General features: G+C 42.0%; 1 protein-coding gene across 2 annotated transcripts in view; it reads left to right on the forward strand.

Moving 5' to 3' along the window:
• Znf318 (zinc finger protein 318) overlaps positions 1-20,960 on the forward strand; it is a 37,391-nt gene that overhangs the window by 10,470 nt on the left and 5,961 nt on the right. The window contains exons 3-10 of one of the 2 annotated variants that reach the window (XM_034521309.2): positions 1,688-2,327; positions 3,641-5,089; positions 8,260-8,359; positions 10,828-11,126; positions 13,349-13,549; positions 14,007-14,106; positions 14,609-14,727; positions 14,974-19,092. In XM_034521309.2, the coding sequence (XP_034377200.1) occupies positions 1,688-2,327; positions 3,641-5,089; positions 8,260-8,359; positions 10,828-11,126; positions 13,349-13,549; positions 14,007-14,106; positions 14,609-14,727; positions 14,974-18,084 (6,019 nt within the window). In that variant the 3' untranslated portion in view covers positions 18,085-19,092. Of the gene's footprint in view, positions 1-1,687; positions 2,328-3,640; positions 5,090-8,259; positions 8,360-10,827; positions 11,127-13,348; positions 13,550-14,006; positions 14,107-14,608; positions 14,728-14,973; positions 19,093-20,960 lie in introns of those variants that run through there. The other variant, XM_034521312.2, reaches the window with a different exon arrangement.

Raw genomic sequence — 20,960 nt, forward strand, 5'->3', positions numbered from 1 at the left:
AGTCTAGGCTTGAGTGTGTAGACATGAAGTTGGGACTGGTCCAACTTAGATGAGTGGGGGGGGGGGGGGGTCTAGGGACTCTTTGCTTTCCTAGCATCTTCCTTTAGGAAGCTCCTAAGTGCTTTGTAGATTCTCTGTAGGCTGGAAATACAGATGCTCAGTGATAGGTACTTGCCTGTTAGATGTGGAGGCTCAGATTCTATCCCCTGCACAGCTAAGGAAAGCAAAGCAGATTAAGAAACAACCCTAGGACTGGAGAGATGGCTCAGAGGTTAAGCGCACTGGCTGCTGCTCTTCTAGAGGTCCTGAGTTCAATTCCCAGCACCACACAGTGGCTCACAACCATCTGTAATGGGATCTGATGAACTCTTCTGGTGTGTCTGAAGACAGTAACGGTGTACACATATACATACATAAATAAATAAATCTTTAAAAAAAAAGAAAGAAAAAGAAACAACCCTAAACCATGGAATAAAGCTTGAAAGCCATTGTTCTTGAATTTTTTCTTCTCTAACTTTAAAGCACATACAAATCACCTGGAAATCTCATTAAAGTTCAAACCCTAGTCCAATAGGCCTGGGATAGAGCCTAAGAATCTGTATCTCTATTTTGTTCTTCTGTTTTGTTTTTGAGTTAGTGTCCTCTAGCCAGTCTGTCCTCAAAAGTTGCTAGAGCCCAGGTTGGCTCTGAACTCAGTACCCTCACTAGTATTACAGATACTCGCCATCATGTCTGCTTAAATGATTAGTGTTTAATAAATTCACAGGTAATGCCAGGGCTGCTAGTCCTGACAAAGCTTGAATTGAGCTAGTCACATTTATGTGTATGGGTGTATGTCTAGGTACTGTGGGCATGCATGGGGCCTGAAGAAGGATTAAATTCCCTGAAATTGAAGTTACAGATATATGGTTGTGAACCACCCTGTGGGTGCTGTGAATCAAACCCATGTCCCCATGTCCTCTAGAAGAACATCCAGTGCTTTTAACTAGTGAGCCATCTTTCCAGGCTGGGTTTTTTTTTTTTTTTTTTTTTTCCAAAGACAAGTGTTTCAATTTGTAGCCATGTAACTCAGATCCACCTGCCTCCCTGGTGCTAGGATTAAAGGTGTAGACTCGTATATCTGGTCTAGCAAGTCATGTATCAATTAGGACTCTTTGTGGTTTTTTTAAGGTTTATTTTTCAGTTATGTGTGTATATGTGTTTCTGTGTGAGTATGTTCATGTGAATGCAAGCATCCTCATATTCTGAAGATGCTGTCCAATCTCCTAAAATTGGAGTAAGCCATTGAACATGGGTACTGGAACTAAACTTGAGTCTTGTAGAAGATAGTATGCACTCTTAACTGGTAAATCATTTTTCTAGCCTCTTTGTGATGGTTTTGTATCTCCTGAACTCTAGTGTATGTGATACTCTGTGTCCTCAGACTAATTTAAAAGTAATTAGCCTAAGAATTCTGTTAGATGTACTAGTAGTAACACCTCTTAATTAGAGTCTAAAGCTGCTTGTGACATTTCCCAACCCTGAGAAAGGGAGAGGAAATGTTCCATGTATAATCGTCCTTTGGATTTCATAATTATTTACTTTTGCTTTAAGAATTCTATGGTCTACTTCCTAAATTATATTAGCATTGTCTGGCATTTCTTTCTCCAAGTCCAATATATTCAGTGATGCTTGTTTCTTTCCTCAGGGATGACCTGACTGATGATTCTGTCTTCACTCGAAGCTCCCAGTGCTCTCGGGGACTTGAACGATACATTTCTCGGGAGGAGGGGCCACATAGTCCCTTCTTGGGACAGCTTGATGAGGACTACCGAACAAGAGAAACTTTTCTGCATCGATCTGAGTATAGTCCTCAAAGCAGTTGTCATGATGAACTGTTGAGGGGAGCAGAACGGAATAGAGACAAACTTAAAAGCTCCTCCTATTGTGTGCGATCTGAGGAAAGAAGCCGGGAGGCCAAAAGGCCCCGTTATGATGACACGGAGAAGGTACACAGCACAGGAGGGGATCACTCAAGTTTTGCATCTGGGACTCGAAACTATCGACAGCGAAGAAGCAGCCCAACCCCTAGGTTTCTAGACCCTGAGTTTAGAGAACTGGACCTTGCCAGGCGAAAGCGAGAGGAGGAGGAGCAAAGTAGGAGCTTGAGTCAAGAGCTGGTGGGTGTTGATGATGATCGGACTGGCTGTTCCATCCCTGGGTTGTCAGGTGTCCTAACAACATCAGAGCCTGGATATTCTTTGCAACGGCCTGAGGAAATACCTGTGATGCCCAAGAAGTCCATTCTGAAGAAACGAATTGAAGTGGACATGAAGCCTTCCTTGCAGGTCTCTGTTAAATTTCTGTTGGTAGTCTGTGTGACATTGCTAACTAACACTGTTAGGCCTAACAGTGGTTCTCAAATTAAACTGTAGGCTCATAGTGCATCAACAAGGACTTCTGTTGCCAGATAACTTTCTAAATACATTCTGGAGAGGATCTGCCTTGATTTTTTTCCTCCCTAAGTTGAACAGACCTATAGGAATCTTTGAATGTGAAGTTCCTGGAAATGGAGCTTGAGGGCAAAGGAGAACATATCCTGATTGCCTTTTCATCTCTTTAGAAGAAGACAGCTTGGGAGTTGTAGGACATTAGACTAGAAATGAAATGATTCTGTCTTGGAACCATCCACTTCCTGTGTGGATTTTAGAGAAATCGTAACATTCCTGGCCTTGACATTGTTTTTCCTTCCCATGAAAAGACAGTCAGGCAAGAGTACTAATTTGACTGAAGGCTTCTGAGCAAGTACTGAAGCACTTAGAGAAGCAGAAGGAGACCGATAGTTAAGAGTTCTAGAGTTTCCTGTCTCCAGAGTAGTCTGACTTGTGTGTTTTTTCTTTTGGTCATCAATGGATAGGAGAACAAGTTGGATGGGGTGGTGTATACTGAGAGACTAGCACATGAGGACTCGAGGCCTGTTAGAGCACACTGAGAGTTCATAGGTCAGCCTGAGCTACATAGTTAGACCCCACCCCAGCAGCAGGGCTGGGGGCAAACCTGATGACCTGAGCTGGATTCCCAGAACCTAATTCCTGAAAATTCACACATACAGTGCTCATGTGTGTGTCTGTATATTCACCTACCTCTTCCCTCCCCTGCCCTCCCTTCCCCTCTCCTCCCCTTCCCTTCTCTCCCCTTACCCATGTACATTGGTCATGTGTCCATATATTCACACACCTCCCCTCTCCCCCCGACACCATGCTCCTGTGTGCCCATGTGTTCACATTCCTCCCCAGCACACACCATGCTGTGTGCCCATAGAGTCAGACACCTCTCACTCCCACAACCACCACAACAATAATAATACAGTTCTTAAAGCAAAAAATAAAAGGAAACTAAACTAGGGGAAATATCTAAAATCCTTTTGAATTCAAATTCTTTGATAAGGAAAAAAGCACATGGGTAAAGACCATTCAGTTACTGAGTTCCTCTTTCTCCTTCTCTAACAGAGACCATTGGAGAGAGGACTTGTTTCTTGAACTTAGCTAATATCACTTCTCTTTTTATCTATACATATCTCCCCAATTCAAAAAATGTTTATCTCAGTTGCTAGTGCTCTGTGATTTGTCTAAACGCTAAATCAGCATGTTTGTGTTTGCAGCTTGAGAGCTTTTCTAGCGGTACCAGCTCCAGTGAGGATCGCCCTCTTTATTCTGAACATTCACCTCTTCCACTGAGTGGTGCTATTGCTGCTTTTACTTCAGAGATTGAAAACAAGGGAACTACAGTGGAGGCTGACCTGAAGGAACCCCAGAGTAACCTATACCAATGGGGTCCCCTCCATGAGATACCTAAAGACAACAGTGAAAAATTTGACAGTTTTCTGTGCTTCAAGGAAAAATTGGATTTGAAGGCTGAGGGACTTGAGCAACAGACAGACTTCTTATTGCCCCATGAGAGAGCTAGCCAGGATGGCAGTGGCTTTTCTCGAATTCTGAGCATGTTGGCTGATCCTACCAGTACACAGGAAAAAAGAAGACGTAGCTTCCCTGATATTGAGGATGAAGAGAAATTTCTCTATGGGGATGAAGAGGAGGATATAAAATCAGAATCTCCACCTAAGTCCCTGGAGGAGCCCAAGAGTACAGGTACGAGACAGAAGGCAAACTCTCAGCCCTCAACTCCAGCTGTAAAGCTAGAATCACTAGAAGAAAGTAATCCAGAATATGCCAAGATTCATGACTTGCTTAAGACCATAGGGCTGGATATTGGAGTAGCAGAAATTGGTAAATTGGCTGCACGAACCCAGGAGAGACTTCATGGCAAGAAGCCATCATCACGCCCCTTAGCTGACCGACGCTCGTCAGCTGACCGACACTTGTCTGCTGACCGACACTTTTCAGCTGACCGCTGTTCCTCAGTTGACCACAGTTTCACCACTGATTGGCGCTCATCAGACCCTCACAGACCAGAGAGTAGGGAGGCACATCACAGTACTCAGTCCCCAGAAGGATCTCATCCACACCCAGCTTCCCCAGTGGATCCTTACCTGCACACAAAAAATAGCCCTCCCTTCCTAAAGTCTGACCATCCAGTGCGTCATGTTTCAGGACCAGAGGTAGTTGGCAGTGGGTTTCAATCATCAGTTGCTGTTCGGTGCATGTTGCCATCAGCCCCATCTACCCCAATTAGACTTTCTCACTCTGCTGCTTTATCTCAGTTTCATATACCAAGGGCCTCTCAGTTTGCTGCGGCTCGGATACCTCCAAATTACCAGGGATCTGTCATTCCCTCTGCCTCCTTTGATGCTTATAGACACTACATGGCATATGCAGCCTCAAGGTGGCCTATGTATCCTGCCTCTCAACCACCAAGCCACCCTTTATCTGACCCACACAGGCTAATACCAGCAACCAAACAAGCTACTCGTAGTCGGCCCAATCTCCGGGTGATCCCCACTGTGACTCCTGTAAAGCCCAAACAAGAAATACCAGTACTAGGCTCGATTTCTGTGAAGCGGATTCCTGTTCGGGTATCCATTCCATCACTCATAAGATATAATCCAAAGAAGATCTCTGATGAGAAGAACCGTGCCTCCCAGAAGCAGAAGGTGAATATCAGCTCTGGGCATCTCATGCTTTAGTTTGCTATTTTAACATGGTAATTTGTTCCTGGTTTGTTTGTTTGTTTGTTTGTTTTTTTTTTAAGAGGGGGTGAAAGTTTGTAAGGTCTGCATTTTTTGGAGGTTTATATCATTATCTAAGTAACGTATGTAATTGCTCCTGTGAGCTCCTCATGTTTTGCCATAGCCAAGCAACAAGTCTCATCATTAGGTCCTGCTGTGATGGCTAGCCTTTTTGTTTATTTTTCTGTCATGAATGGTCTGAAGATACTGATGGTAGAAGCTTCGAACCTTAAAGTACCTTACAGTCTCTTATTCATTGTAAAGAAATGTAATTCTTAGAAGACAAAAACATTTTGCTGGGCAGTGGTGGTGCACGCCTTTAATCCCAGCACTTGGGAGGCAGAGGCAAGCGGATCTCTGAGTTCAAGTCCAGCCTGGTCTACAGAGTGAGTTTCAGGACAGCCAGGGCTATACAGAGAAACCCTGTCTCGAAAAACCAAAAAACAAACAAACAAACAAAAAAACAAAAAACATTTTAACTTTCAATGGTATTCAGATATTTTGAACTTTAGCCTTAAGTTTCATTGACGGTCTTAACTTTTAATGAAGACAAAACTTTAAGGAAAAAGAAGTTTAGAGACTGTTTCCCTGTCCCCCCATAAGCTTTCTCTGTGTAGTCTTAGTCCTGGACTCACTCTGTAGACCAGGCTGGCCTTGAACTCACAGAATCTGCCTGCCTGTGCTTCCCAAGTGCTGGGATTAAAGGAGGCTTGAAAAATCAGTGTGAGGGTAACACTCTAAATTCTTTTTCTTTGGATTTATTTATGTATGCATAGATGCATATTTCTGTCTGCATGGTTGCTTATGTCCCAGCAGAGGGCATCAGATCTCATTGTAGATGGTCATGAGCCATCACGTGGGTGCTGGGAATTGAGCTCAGGACCTCTCGAAGAACAGCCAGTGCTCTTAACCACTGAGCCCTCTCTCCACCAGGGAGCACTTTCTCTTTAAGAGCCTTACACTAAGTCAGGGCTGATAATACATGGCTTTTCTCATTTGCCTATTAAAGATAAGCCATATTTGCTTTCCCCACCTCCCCCGTTAGCTGGTAGTAACATGGTTAAAAGATCATAAAATTTAGGACAGCTATATTTCTTTTTTTGTGTGTTTATTTTGAGACCAGGGTCTTGCTATATATTCCTGGCTGGACTGGAGCTCTCTATGGAGACTGACCTCTAACTCAAGGGGCCTACCTGGTTCTGACTCCTGAGTTCAGTGAAGTGCATTTGCCACCATTCACAATCTGGTTGGTTGGTTGGTTGGTTGGTTGGTTGGTTGGTTGGTTGGTTTTGAGACAGAGTTTCTCTGTGTAGCCCTGGCTGTCCTGGAACTCACTCTGTAGACCAGGCTGGCCTCGAACTCAGAAATCTGCCTGCCTCTGCCTCCCAAGTGCTGGGATTAAAGGCGTGCGCCACCACTGCACCATTCACAGTCTATATCTCTATTTTACATTTACTCAGACTGGTGTGACCTTGATTTTTTTAAAAAAGATTCTTTTTAGTTTTAATTTAAGAATGTATTTATTTTATGTGTATGTTTATCTGTATGTCTGTGCACTATATTAGTGCCTGGTATTTTAGAGACCAGAAGAGGGCTTTAGATCCTCTGGGCTATAGAGTTATAAGCAGTTGTGACCCACTATGTAGGTGCTATGAATAGACAGAACACAGGTTTTCTAGAAGAACAGTCAGTGTTTTTAACCACTGAGTCACCTCTCCAGCCCCAACACTTATTTTTAATTATGTATGTATATAAATTATGTATATATATATATATATATATATATATATATATATATATATATATATACGTTCCTGTCTGTATATGAACTTGTGCACATGTGGAGAGGTGCCCAACAAGTCCAGAAGAGGCTGTGGGATGCCCTGGAACTACAGTTACAGGCAGCTGTGAGCCACCTGATCTGGGTGCTAGGAAATGACCTCAGGTCCTCTGCCAGAGCAGTGCCTGCTCGGAACTGCTGATCTCCAGCCCAAAGATAGCTGATCACTTTTTCTACTGTAAAATAGAGAAAATGTTGTGAAGTTTAAATAACATGAAATATATAATGCAGCTAATACAAGCCACTCAGATCCACATTTCAGCTCTTTTCTTTATGTCTCCACCTGGATCCAGAGTCTCTATCCAGTGCTGTCAGTGGCTGTAGGTACTTTCTCCTTGAAACCTTTTTCAGTAGTTTGGTTCTGAAGAAGAGGATTGAATTCTGGTTTTGAACTTGTATTTGAATAAAATGTCACTTTGACTACAAAGCTTCTGTGTGCAGGCATTTGAACTTTGGATGAAGGTGTTTTGTTTTGAGGCTAGGTCTTACTCTGCCCCAAGCTTTTCTAGAGTGTATTATATAGACCAGGCTGACATTGCACTTACAGCAGTCCTTTTGCAAAAGCCTCCTGAGTGCTAGGATTTAGAGGAGAATGCCACTACACTGTGCTTTAAGTCTTAAGATTCAAGCACAAGTGCTAGATAGGTAGAACAGCAGGAGGCTGTTGGAAGCTGAGGGCTCCTGTCAACACAAAACAGTTTTCAAAGGGAAGAATTTGTTTTTTAACCAGAGTGAGTGCCCTGGCCCAGGAACACAAGTACCAGGTTACACTGTGGATGTAGATACATGAGGTGTGTGTGTTTTATTTTTATTTTTGTTTTGTTTTGTAACAGCCCTGACTATTCTAGAATGTGCTTTATAGACCAGGCTGGCCTGGAACTCACAGAAATCCACCTGTCTCTTCTTCCCAAGTGCTGGGATTAAAGGTGTGTGCCACCACTGGCTGGCTTCTTAGCATTTGAACTGATGAAAACTTCTGGTCTGCTAAGAATACGTTGTATGGTTTTGGTAGTCACAGGATATTAGATCAGATGGTCCCATAGATGTGGGCTGTAGTTAACTTGCAAAGGGAGTAAAACTAGCTCACAGTGATCGAGTTCTGGTCTTAACGTTCTAACTCTATGATCTTGATGTTTAGTCATGTGATTTTATAGTCTAATGCAGGTATAGCTTATCTCTTTCCCCTACTCCTCGCCCCCCAACTGCCCTTTTGGGGAACTTCAGATCATACCCCCTTCCATTTTGTACTCTGTAGGTTATTGAAGAGAGAGAAAAACTGAAAACTGAACAGGAAGCCCGGCAAAAGAAAATATTTTATCTCAGGACTGAGTTGGAGCGGCTCCATAAACAACAAGGTATCAGACAACTCATTTGTGTGGCTGCTTTGTTGAGTAGTAGATTCAAGTGGAGAGGTATTAGCACTTAGACAGAATCAGTGAAAAGAATTTGGGCATAAACCTAGAGAAAAGATGTACTAATCATGCAAAGAATCCTCAGGTAGTCCTCTCAAATTATTAACATTTTAGCGTATTTTCTGTTCTTGCTCTTTCTTCCTCTTCCCCTCTCTTCCTCTCTTTATATTTGAGTATTTAATTTGTTGTTGTTGCTTTTGTTTATTGAGACAGGGTTTCTCTGTGTAGCCCTGGCTGTCCTGGAACTCACTTTGTAGACCAGGCTGGCCTCAAACTCAGAAATCCACCTGCCTCTGCCTCCCAAGTGCTCTGGGGTACCATGCCTGGCACTAAGTGTGTAATCTTTCCTGAGCTCTTTTAGAATTTAGTGTAGATTTGATACCCTTGAGAACTTCAGTATGTATTTCCAAATAAGAATTCAAGTATTCAATACACTAATCAAAACTAGAGAATTAGGGCTAAGGGCTAAAGCAAGTATGAGGTTCTGAGTTTAGGTTCTCAGAACCCACAGAAAGTTAGATACAGTAGCATACATGTATAATCTCAGCATTTCTTTCTCGAGATGGGAGGCAGAGAAGAGAATCCCCAGAAGCCTGGTGTATGCAGCAGATGAGGCCCTATCTCAAGCAAACTGGAAGATGAGGGCTAACACCCAAGGTTGCTCTTTGATCTCCACTCATGTGAACATAAGCACACACACATACACACATGTAGAAAGTTTGTTTACGTTTTTTTTGTTTTTTTGATTTGTTGAGACACGATTTCTCTGTGTAACAGCCCTGGATGTCTTAGAACCCTCTTTGTAGACCAGGATGACCTCAAACTCAGAGATCTTCCTGCCTCTGTCTTCCAACTGGTGGGATTCAATGCATGTACCACCATGACCAGCTGCAAAAATATTTTTAAAATTAGGAAATTAATTGTACTATCTAGTCTACCAATCTTATTTATATTTTGCTAATTGTTTTATAACTGTCCTTTTTTTTAAAAAAAAAAAAGAAATTGTAGGGTTATTTATCACATTCAGTTGTCAGTCTTTTAATCTTTTACCTTTTAATAACAATAAGTTTCTGAGCCTTTCTAGTCATAATTTGATTTAATTTTAGTTTATCTGATGTTTATGATTGACTTTTAACTTATCATTTTTGGTAAGACTATGACAAAAGGAATGCCAGGTTCATGATAGGAGTATCTCTCAGGGGAAATCTTTGAGACTGTGGTAAAAGTCACTCATGAAGCTTCTTCCCACCATTTTAATGTTTCTAGCCTGAGAAACTTGCTTTGATGGTTGTTGAGTGATTTTTCCATTTTTGTTATTCCTTCTATGTAGTGGAGTTTCTGTTTCAATGAGGAATTTCTAATCCCTGCCCTAATTTGTTTAATCACTTGTATGAGTGTGTATTCATTCGGTGATAGTAGGTTATCATTTGTCATTGTCATTATTTATTTCCATGCTCTAGTTTTTTCAGATGTAGCTGGTGGGAACCATGCTGAGTTGACTGTAATGTCCTTTCTGTGTCCCCTCATCACTTTTGAGAGCTTTCTCTTTAGTCTACAGTGTTCTAAGTGTCCTTACTTTTTATGCTGTTACCCTCTCCCCTCTCCTCCTTTTGTTTTTGTTTTCTGTTTTTTTTGTTTGAGACAGGGTTTCTCTGTGGAACAGCTTTGACTGTCCTGGAACTCCATTTGTAAACCAGACTGGCATTGTTGTTTTTATTTTTTGTATTTTGAAACAAGGGTCTCATGTAACCCACATTAGCCTCACATTCACTGTGTAGCTCAGGAGGATTTTGTAATCCTGATACTCCTGTCCCAAGTGGTGGGATTCCAGTCAGTGCTGCTGCTTCTTCTGTTTCTTCATCTGTGCTTCTCAGAATTTGCATATGCAGTGAAAGAAAAAAAACAATGCTTCTAAATACTGCAACTGGATAATAGTATGAAAGAGTAGAGTACAGAAAAATAAAATTGTTTCTGTCTGAATCTCTATTGCTTAAGATGAAAAGCTTACTTATTTTGTTCCATAAGGGTTGATCCATGAATCAGTTTGAAACAAGAAACAACATTAGGCATAAACTCATTACAGAAATGGTAAAATGTTCTTAAGTTAGATAAAGTCAATCTTTTTAGGAGACACATACATGCAAACTTACCTATGTCACCTGGGAGAGTTTGCAGAGCCCCTGAGGTCCTACCTTTAGCGCCTTACCTGATTGTCACTATACAAAAGACAATATGATCTCTTCTCCCAAGCTAACTCCATATGGAAAGAGAATATTGCTTGCTTTTGGGATTTTGGTGAAATATGATTTTGTAACCATGCAGCTCTATAGACGGCTACTTACAAGTTTAAGAAATGAATTCTCTTAGTTCATCACTCCTTAGATTTCTTTTGGTGAACATTTGACATTCAGGGGAGATGTTGCGCAAGAAGCGAAGGGAGAAGGATGGTCACAAAGACCCACTTCTGACGGAGGTGAGTCGGCTTCAGGACAGTATCATGAAGGACATTGCAGAGCTACATAAAGAGACAGAAGAAGCAGAAAAGAAGCAGTCTGAACTAGACAAAGTGGCTCAGATCTTGGGAATTGACATCTTTGATAAATCCCTGAAATCATCAAATGACAGTAAAGAGTCTACAGAGAAGCCTGAAAAAGAAAAATCTAAGAGCCCAGAAAAAGAGTTGTCACCCTCAAACTCTTCTAACAACAAGGTAATGACCAACTGCTTGGTTATTTTCCCTCTATGGACTGCTATAGAGGGGTTTTTTTGGTTTGTTTGTTTGTTTTTGAGGTTTTCACATATGTTTTTGGAAAAGGATCTCACTAAATAGCTCTGGCTGACCTGGAACTCACTATGTAGACCATGCTAGCCCTGAACTCACAGACATCCCTTTGGCTCTAGGATGCTGGGATCAAAGCTTGCGCCACCATACTCACTGCTACAACATTCTCAGTCCTCTCTTCATACACAGCTAGTTATTGTGATATATGCACCCTTACGTAGGCCTCACTGCATTCCTCTCTGCTTTCTTGTTCACTATAATTCATCTAACCAAAATTCTTATTTCCTAAATGCCTTTTCCCCAACCTAGTGACTAATTCACACAAATAGAAGCATTTATCACTGATAGCTTACTATTGGGGAGTTACATTTTAAAAGAGAATTCAGGCTGGTGAGATGGCTCAGCAGGTAGAAGAACTTATCATAGAAGCTGGATAACTTTAGTTCAATTCTCAGAGCCTGTAAAAAGTACGATTCAGTGTCATGGGTCTATAAATCCAGCACTTCTGAGATGAGATGGGCAGAAACAGAAGAATGAGCCAGAAGCTAGTGGGCCACTCAGTCTGTATATGCATCAAAACAGCAGAAACAAAAGAGATCTTGCCTTAATAGGGTAGACGGCAAGAACTGACTCTAGCAGTTGTCCTCTGATCTCCAAACACATGCCATGGCACACATGAACCTGCGTGCACACACACACTAAAACAATAGAATTGTTAGTTCAAAGGTGTTCACTTCTCCTGGTGACTTTTAGGCAGTTTAGGAATATTTGCTCTTATTCCTTTCGATCACTCCATGGGATTACTGTCAGCTTTACCCATGTGCAGCACCAGCTCTCCAGGACTCAGAAGAAAAGTGACTTGACTTACTCATTATCTTCTTCATATTCTTAGTTTGCTGACTGTCTTTTAATACATTATGTTTTTTTTTTTTTCTGGTCATTCTTTGATTTTTAAATTTAACACAGTGTTGGCATAGGTAGTACATTCAGCATCTGCTAAAGGTATAGTGCAATGTCTCCTCCCTGTGGTTCCTTTTCTCCGAGGCAGTCAGATCTTTCCACAATCCTGAGTATCCTCTTTAAAAACATTTTATATGTGTGTGTGTGTATAATATATATAATAGATACTATGTACCTATATATAATTACATTTATTTTTAGTGTGTGTATAATATATGTGTCTATACATATATTATGTGTATTATATACATAAATATATATTTTAGGTATGTGTATATAATGTATGTATATGTACATACATAATGTACATGTGAGTATATACATATATAGTTTTATTTAGAGGGTGTGTGTGTGAGAGAGAGAGAGAAAGAGACAGAGAGAGAGACAGAGAGACAGAGACAGAGACACAGACAGCACATGTGAGGTGGTAAGAGGACAGTTTTAGGAGTCTCTTCTCTCTTTCCACTTTGTTTTTTAGGTAGGGTCTCTCTTGATGTTTCTGCTGTGTTTTGATTTACAGGCTACCTGGTGTCCATGAGCGTGGCATGCCTCTTTTCTCTACCTCCCATTTCACCTTATGAGGGTTGGGATTACATATTATGTATGACACCAAACCTAGCTCTTTACACGGATTCTAGAAATTCAACTCCGATCATCATCTTAAGCTTAATTAGATCGTCCCACTGACCTCATATGATCTTGATACTCTTTTAGAGAAATTTTTCTAAAATATCTCTAAAATTCTCTAAAATATATATTTAAAGGATATGTAAGTAGCTATGTATTTTTTTATTTAAAAATTCTTTTTTATGTGTATGGGTGTTTTGCCTGCATGTATGTATGTGCTTATAGTGTCCACAGAGGCCAGAAGAGGAGTTACAAGCAGTTGTGAGCCACCCTGTGGCTACTGGAATTGATCCCTGGTCCTCTACAAGAGCAGCCAGTGCTCTTAAAAGCCATCTCTCCAACCCCAGTAGTTATATTCTTGATGTGAAAGAACTGTAGTGCCTAATTAATTTTCTTGGTCTTTAAATATAGGTTCTATTAAGATTCTCCCTATCTTACATAGCTTTTTATATTACAAACTAGGCATATGACCATGATTCCTATGATTGTGACCACCTGCTTTTTTGAGAGTAGATCAATCTGGATGGCCTTGAATTTTTTATAAGTGTAGTTTTTCTCTCTAGGACTCAAAAGTAAATGAAAAGTCCTGTGTTAAGAGCCCTGGTTCTACCGAAGGCCTCCCACCGACTGCTAAGCAGTCTGATGAGCCTGTTGCTGCTTATGAGTATTACGATGCTGGCAGTCACTGGTGCAAAGGCTGCAATACCCTCTGTGGGACCATGTTTGACTTCTTCACCCATATGCACAATAAGAAGCACACACAGGTAGGTATCCTGACCACTGTTGTTTCTACTGTCACCCTTATTTCCCTCCAACCTCTATGCTCCCGTCTGCTACAAAGCTGCAAAATGAAACATTCTCAAAAGGGCAGGAGCCCATTCTGAAGAGCCAAGAGTTAACAACAAAGGAAATACCACCCCAGGGCTCAGTTCAGGGGACCTACCATAACTAAACACCATACAAGTGTAAGTGAGGCTTCTCTCTCTTTTGATTCCTTGAGTACCTGAATTTTTATTTATCCATTTCTAGTACTTGAGCTAACATGTTTTTACCTTTTCCACAGGTGATTCCGTTTAAACAGTTGGCAGAGTTGGTGGGTGGGGGTGGGTAGCTAAGAACTGCTGGTTCCCTGGTCTGATATTTAGGGGAAGAAAAAGAGAGAAAAGTGGGTCATTGAGATTTTAGTGCTGTTGTGTGAGCACCTCTGCCTCTTGCAAATAGACACTGGATCCCTACAACAGACCTTGGGCTTCAAAGACCCAGAGTGAGGCTAAGCAAGACACTGTGAAGCGAACCGACAAGATAGCCGTTCCTGCGAAAGGTAGGTGTCCTCCCGCTCTCCTTTTCCAAGTAAAATTTATTCAACTAAGATGTATTTTAAGTGTTTTTATTAGGAAGTAAGTTTGAGAAGTTGAATGTCTTTAAATTCTGTTTACAAGTAGTCGGGGCTCCATTAGAGATGACCCCTGACCCCTGAGTGCATCCTTAGTACCCACATGAGCGCTCTGCTCTCCTCATGTAATGAAGGGAGTTTACTATTGAGGAGTATGGTTTCTAAATCTCTTCTACGATGCTTGGTTCCTGTTAGACCTTAAGGAATGGATCTGGCATAGGGTGCTACTGTTTTAACAGGACAGGCAGTGTTCCCAAGTCGTAAAATGAATAGTTGCATAGAGGTAAAACCTTAGGGATTCATCTAAATGCCACTTCTGACTCTAAAGAGGGCATGGTCATCTTACTGCAAAATAGTGATGGGATTTGCCTCTGGTTCCTGTCATCCTTGATAGAAACGGCTTGCTTTTCCTTTTTTCTATTTCTTTTAGGCTCTGAGTTTCTGATTCCTATCACTGGGTTTTACTGCGAACTTTGTGAGGAATTTTTGGGGGATCCAATTTCTGGAGAGCAGCATGTCAAGGGTCACCAGCATAATGAAAAATACAAGGTTGGTCTTGAAGTCCCTGTAGAACTTCCCACTTTTCTGTACTAATTCCCTTTGACCGCGTCAGTATCAGAGTTAGCAGCCAACATTTCACGTCCCGTCTAACACTAGGAAGTTCTCAGTCCTAATTCTTGAAAAGATTTTTCCAGTGATTTATTCTTAAATAAGTTGTAGCTGTGGCAAGGGCCAAGATTTTCACTTATATATCAGTTTGATAACTTATTAAGCCTTTATATTTTCTCTTTCCAGAAATATGTGGAAGAAAATCCATTGTATGAAGAACGAAGAAATCTGGACCGCCAAGCTGGCTTGGCTGTCGTCCTAGAGACAGAGCGGCGAAGACAAAATGAGCTAAAACGCAAACTTAATGAGAAACCAAAGGAGGAGAGGATAGAAAAAAAGGCAAAAATTGTGAAAGAAGCAAAGGAAGATGACAAAGCCTCTGGAGAACTAGAGGAGCAACTCTCTGAGGGTGGGAATTCCCCTGAGAAAGGTGAAATTAAAAAGAATGCTAACCTCAAACCCCAAGTAAAAGAAGAGGTAAAGAAGGAATCATCAATAGCATCTTCTTTTGGAAAGTTCAGTTGGAAGAAGCCAGAAAAAGAAGAAGAAAAAAGTTCAGTGGTGACCCCAGTTGCCCCTAAGGAAGACACTGTAGAAACCAGTAAGGACAGAGATGAAGGCAAAGCTGAAGTCGGAAAGGCAAAGCCCATCAAAATCAAGCTCTCTGGAAAAACTGTTGTTGCACATACCAGTCCCTGGACACCTGTCGTTACAACTTCCACACAGACTAAGATCCGGCCCAACTTGCCCGTCCCATCCACAGTACTCCGCAAGTCAGGTTCAGCCACAGTGAGCAAGCCTGCTCCTCTTAATACCTTCCTGTCTATTAAGTCCTCTGGAACCTCCACCAAGCCTCTGCCAGTGGTTAAGGAGTCTTCATCAGACCTTCTCCTGCCTCCAGATATCATCTCCAAAGCTTTTGGAGGAGAAGAGGTGGTTCTCAAAGGGTCTCCAGAGGAGAAAGTGGAAGTGACTGAAAAGAATGAGCCATCCCAAGTACCTGAGCAAATGCTGGCTCTGCTTCCACTGCCACCACCTCCACCTCCACCACCTCCACCCCCACCTCCACCACCCCTTGTTGTACCTCAGCTCTCTGCCCCATCTCCTGCTCAAGCAAATGTTGTCTTAACTCCTGTAAAATCTAATTTTACCTTCAATCTTGGGTTCCTCCAAGGTCCTAACATTTTGAACCCAGTGTTGCCTGTGGCCTTCATGGCCTCAGAACAACCAACTGCAATTCCTTTCGATGAGACAGCTCCTGGGGTGAGTGAGAGTGACCGGGACCAGACCCTAATCTCCATGCTGGTGCGGCCCCCACCACCCCTCTCAAGTGTGTTCAGTGAACAGGCCAAAAAATTAGAAAAGCGAAATTCGTGCTTAGCCACGGCCAATGCTAAGGACCTGTATGACATATTCTACAGTAGTGGTGGAAAGGGGGCCCATGAGACTAAGCTGAGTAGTAGTCCATTGGCCAATGGGGAAAGCAACAGCCTTTTTAGAACAGAAAGTTCAAATATCTCCTCCACTTCTGCTTTGAACAGTAGTGTATCCCCAGAGGACCTGCCTCAAGGTAGTGCTATGGTCACTGCTACTGAAATCAGCAATCTTGAAAATCCTGTTTCAAAAAGTCTAGAGTCCATAGGGAAATGGTCAGTTGTAGATCAAATAGACTCTAAAACCAGAGACAGTACCTATAGCTTCTTACAGCCTCTGACAAGATTATACCAAAATAGGCCTTATGAAATGGTTTCCTCAAAGACAGACACTTTGGTCTTGTGGACTTCTGGTTCTTTCCAGAATGACACTGATAAGGATAGACCTCCAGAGGGGAAAATCAAATTTGACCTGAGAGAGCCAGGGCCACCTGGTACAGACTCAACTTCCAATCTGTCAGATAAACACTGTCAAACCAATGGAACTCAGAAATTGGTAGAAATTAACCTCATAGATAACCAAAACAAGAACCAAGAGGTGTACCAATCAGAGGATTGCAGAGAAAGTGAAGTGGAGAGAAACACTCAACTGAAAGGAAATGTAGCAGCAGAAGAAGGTGCCAACAGCGTAGAAGATTCTAAGTCAAACTATGACAACAAGGGTACATGGGAAGGAGAAATAGAACAACCCAAGTTGTCAACAGTCGACAAAGAAGCAGAACAGTCCAGCAAATTGATGACAGAACATGAAAATACAAGTGAAGTAGTAATTGAGTTGAGTCAGTCTCTCCCTTCCAAAAGGACAAACATAGATTTGTTTCCATCATTGCTCCAGAATCCAAAAGGCATGCCTGAACTTCTGCTGTCCCCAGCTGGATCAGGTATGTGTTTAAAGAGACAAGAGTCTTGGGAGAGACCAGAGGAACCAGGAGTGGAAGATGTGGAGCTACAAGGTACCCGTCCAGAACTAACTGTGACAATAGAAAGCAAAGTTTTGGAAAACTTAGATGCTGCACATTTAGAGGTAGAGGGGTTTGCAGCTCTGAGGAATCTGGGGGATATGCATGCCAATTTCTGCAATAGTCAGATAGAACAAACACGGAGATCACCAACTGCCCTGTCACAGAAAACGTGTGAAGAAAATTCTGTGTCATCTGTAGTGTGTAATCCTTCCAGTCCCAGTGACATTGAACCAGTACCATCTTTTTCTGGATTTCCATTAGAATCTCCCAAAACTTTGGTGCTTAATTTTGAAACAGAGGGTGCACATAGCTCATCTAATTCTAGAAATGGGAGAATCACCTCTAACTCTTCGGAAACTGGACACCCTATGGAAAATGTTGACCATGACTTAGGAGGTGAGAGAGCACACCAGGCCCTTGACCTGTTGGCTGGAGGAATGTTGTCTGAGGAAGTAAAAGAAACTTCACCACTACAGAAAGATTTACTCAGAATGGAATCAACAACAGTCAGTCCTTCAGGCCTTGGACCATCTCCTTGCCTTCCAGACCTTGTTGATTTTGTCACACGGACACCTGGAGTTCCAAAAGAGAAACCATGTTCTCCACTCTCTGAGCCAGGTGACTTTCTTAAGTGTAGTTCCTTGGAGATGAGATCACCACCTCCAGAAATTCTAAATGTGTCTGTCTCAGAGGTAGCAGTTCCTCAAGTAAGTGAAGACAATGACAGTGCTTTGAATTTGGTAAAAACTCCAGCCTCAGGCTCCCCATCCAGGGATGAGGTAGTTGGAGGCAATGTGAGCCCTCAGGAAATGCCTGAACAAGAAGCTGCAGTTGATGTCATCCCAGACCACACAAGGTCCAGTGTTTATGACTGTAACAGTCAGGACCACTTGAATGGATGAATCATTGGGTTTTAGAGATTGGATCCCAGGACTAGTTGGCAATCTCATCTGGAATCATCACAGTAAATGTTCATTGGAGCTTAAAAAATACTGTCTCCCCCACTCTTTCCCTTTAAAATACTAGACAAAATAAGTTTTAACAACTTCTCTACATGTCTGTAAAAAAAAAAAAGTATTTTCTGTTAATTTTTTAAAAATTTTGGCCAAATTATTTTCTCTTTGTCATTAAAGTCAACTGTCTATCTGGCTCACCACAAAGTGTTCTTTGATTTGGGCTTTGAGGCTACCATTTCTGGAATGTGAGGGGGGTGGGAAACAGCTGACCAGTTGCTATGGTGTATACTTACCTACTTTTCTGGGCAGCTGACAGGTCTCTGGAAGAAACACCAGAAAGCTTGCTGAAGTGGAAAGCTTTTGAGAAAGACTTGTTCCTCCCTTAGGTTTGCATTCATTCCGATGGGCCTGCCTCAACATTGTTAGGAATACAGCGTGAGCAGCCCTGCTTGCTGTGTCAACTGTCCTCACTGACATGTTAGCTCCTTACTTGTTGCCTTTGCTTCAAATGGTTCTAGTCACCTACAGACTTGTTTGGAAATGGCCTCAGTAAATGAAAGAAAAACTGGCAGGCTCAGTTTTGGAAGACGACAAACCGGTAAGGCTTACTCCTGGCTCGGTACCAGGAACATTTGTGTTTCCGAGGTCACTTCTAATTTTGAAATGGCCTTTGCTCATTATATTGTGGTCCAGTACATTTTATGTTAAATTGTTGATGAGCCATTTCTGTTGTGAACTCTAGAAGATCTGAGATTGGGATTGGACTCGCTCTCTGTTCCACAAACATAGATGTAACCCTCTACCTCTCCTTACCCAAGTTACTACCGCCATAGTGTGATGTTTTGGGTTGTACACTTTGTTTAATAAAGATTAAAGAATTTAATAGTTGGCTTGGACAAGTTTAAATCCATTTTTAATGTGTTAATTTTTTGGAATAAATGTGTTCATCTCCTACTTCTTTCTGTATGTTTGTCTTGACACCACATAAATTTGAGCGTTAAAAGAAACTAGCATAGTAAACTGGTGCCCTGCTGTCCACCCTAGCCTGCAGCTGTCCTTCTCCAGAGCCACTTCCTTCTCATCAGAATCAGAGATTGTACAGTCTACCCTGTGCTGCCTGAGTGTAAAGGAACGTTGGCTTCCCCCTAGGCACTTCTGGAAGTGGAACTCCAGAAGGACATTCAGGTGCTTGGTGGGCTGCCTTTGGGCGTCAGAGAGCTCAGGCCTCAGGGTTTCTATACTGTTTCAGTTTCCTTCTGCTGTACCTTTGTCAGATGTGTGTAACCTGGCTCAACAGAAGCTTGAGCAGAACCAGCCTCCACCTGCTCCTCAGTATTCCTTCAAGTCCTTTCTGTAGAATTCCTGCCCCTTCTCCTTATCTGCAGAACCCCTAGATTGAGTTTGGTGAGAATATTTAGTTTTTCTAGAGTCTTAATTAATTCCAACTTAGAAGTCCTGGCCTCTGTTGTGAAAGGGCGTGGGTATGAGAGGCCGAGGCCCTGACTGTGTCTCGACCATTTGTTTTGCCATGGTTTTGGAAGAATTGCTTTACATCATTGTGTTCTAGTTGTTGTGTTATCCTTATTCCTTTAAAGAATAATTCATCTCAGAATCAAATATGTGAGTGTGAGAATGAATGCACATGCATGTCAGAAGACAGCTTTGTGGAGTGGATTCTGGGGACTGGACTTGGGTTGACATACTGTTCCTTGGGTTGTTTTAAACTAAAGTTTGAGTGGAGTGTACTCTTGGTCTAGAAACCATAGAGTGACTCAAATATTGCTCTTAGAAAAGCTTAAACTCCAGTGGGTTTCAAAAGAGATCACTTCTTCAGAAAACTCCTTTCTTGTAGGAGGGTATCTATGGGAATTTAAGGAAAAATAAATTTAAATGCCAGTTTGTACTGACTTTCAGGCCTCAGTTCTACTTCTCTTTTGGTGAGAGAGATTAATTGTACCTAGATTTAACTTCACTCCCTTTCAGAGTGAGAAATCAACCTCTAGGTTGGGAGGGACTACTTGAGAGGAGTAGGAAGAGACAAGGCGGTATCTAAGGAGGGCAGACTACCATAGGCAGCTAGAGCCTAAAATGACACAGAGAGCATTGAGCCTTAACTTTGCCTTACAGTTTCAGAATGGCTTCAGGGCTTATTCCAAAGTTGTCTACATCTAGGATTTCCTCTAGAATAGTCCCTTCTAGGGGTTGAAGGAATGGCATTCTTCAACTCTACCCTAAACCAGCAGAGGGAACAGCTTTTAGGACACTTTTCAGGAAGTGCTGCCATCGCCCTTTAATAAATGCATCTAGCTTTGGAGCCATCCAGAGAGGCCAAGTGAAAGTAAGTTCAGAACTCTAGTCGGGTAGCTGGCACTTAGACATTTTAAAGGTTTATCTTATCACAGTACTAAAAGTTGGATTATGGCGCTGGAGAGATGGCTCAGCAGTGTGGTCCCCAGTTCAATACCCAGCACCCCCATGGTGCTTTACAACCATCTGTGATGAGATCTGATGCCCTCTTCTGGTGTGTCTGAAGGCAGCTTCAGTGTACTTGTATATATAAAATAAATCTTTAAAAAAATAAGATTTTTAGAAAAGTTTGACCTTGGAGGTTAGGAATGGGCTCTGGTCTTTTACACAGGCTTTGTTGCAACAGAATTATGTTTAAGTCAAGAACAATTTTTTTTCTTAATTTATTTTTATGTTCATTGGTGTTTTGCCTGCATGTATGTCTGTGTGACCGTGTCAGAAGCTCCGGACCTGGGATTACAGACAGGTGTGAGCTGCCATGTGGGTGCTGGGAATGGAACCCAGATACTTTGGAA

This window comes from Arvicanthis niloticus, chromosome 17 (genome assembly GCF_011762505.2).
Source record: "Arvicanthis niloticus isolate mArvNil1 chromosome 17, mArvNil1.pat.X, whole genome shotgun sequence".
NCBI lineage: Eukaryota > Metazoa > Chordata > Mammalia > Rodentia > Muridae > Arvicanthis > Arvicanthis niloticus.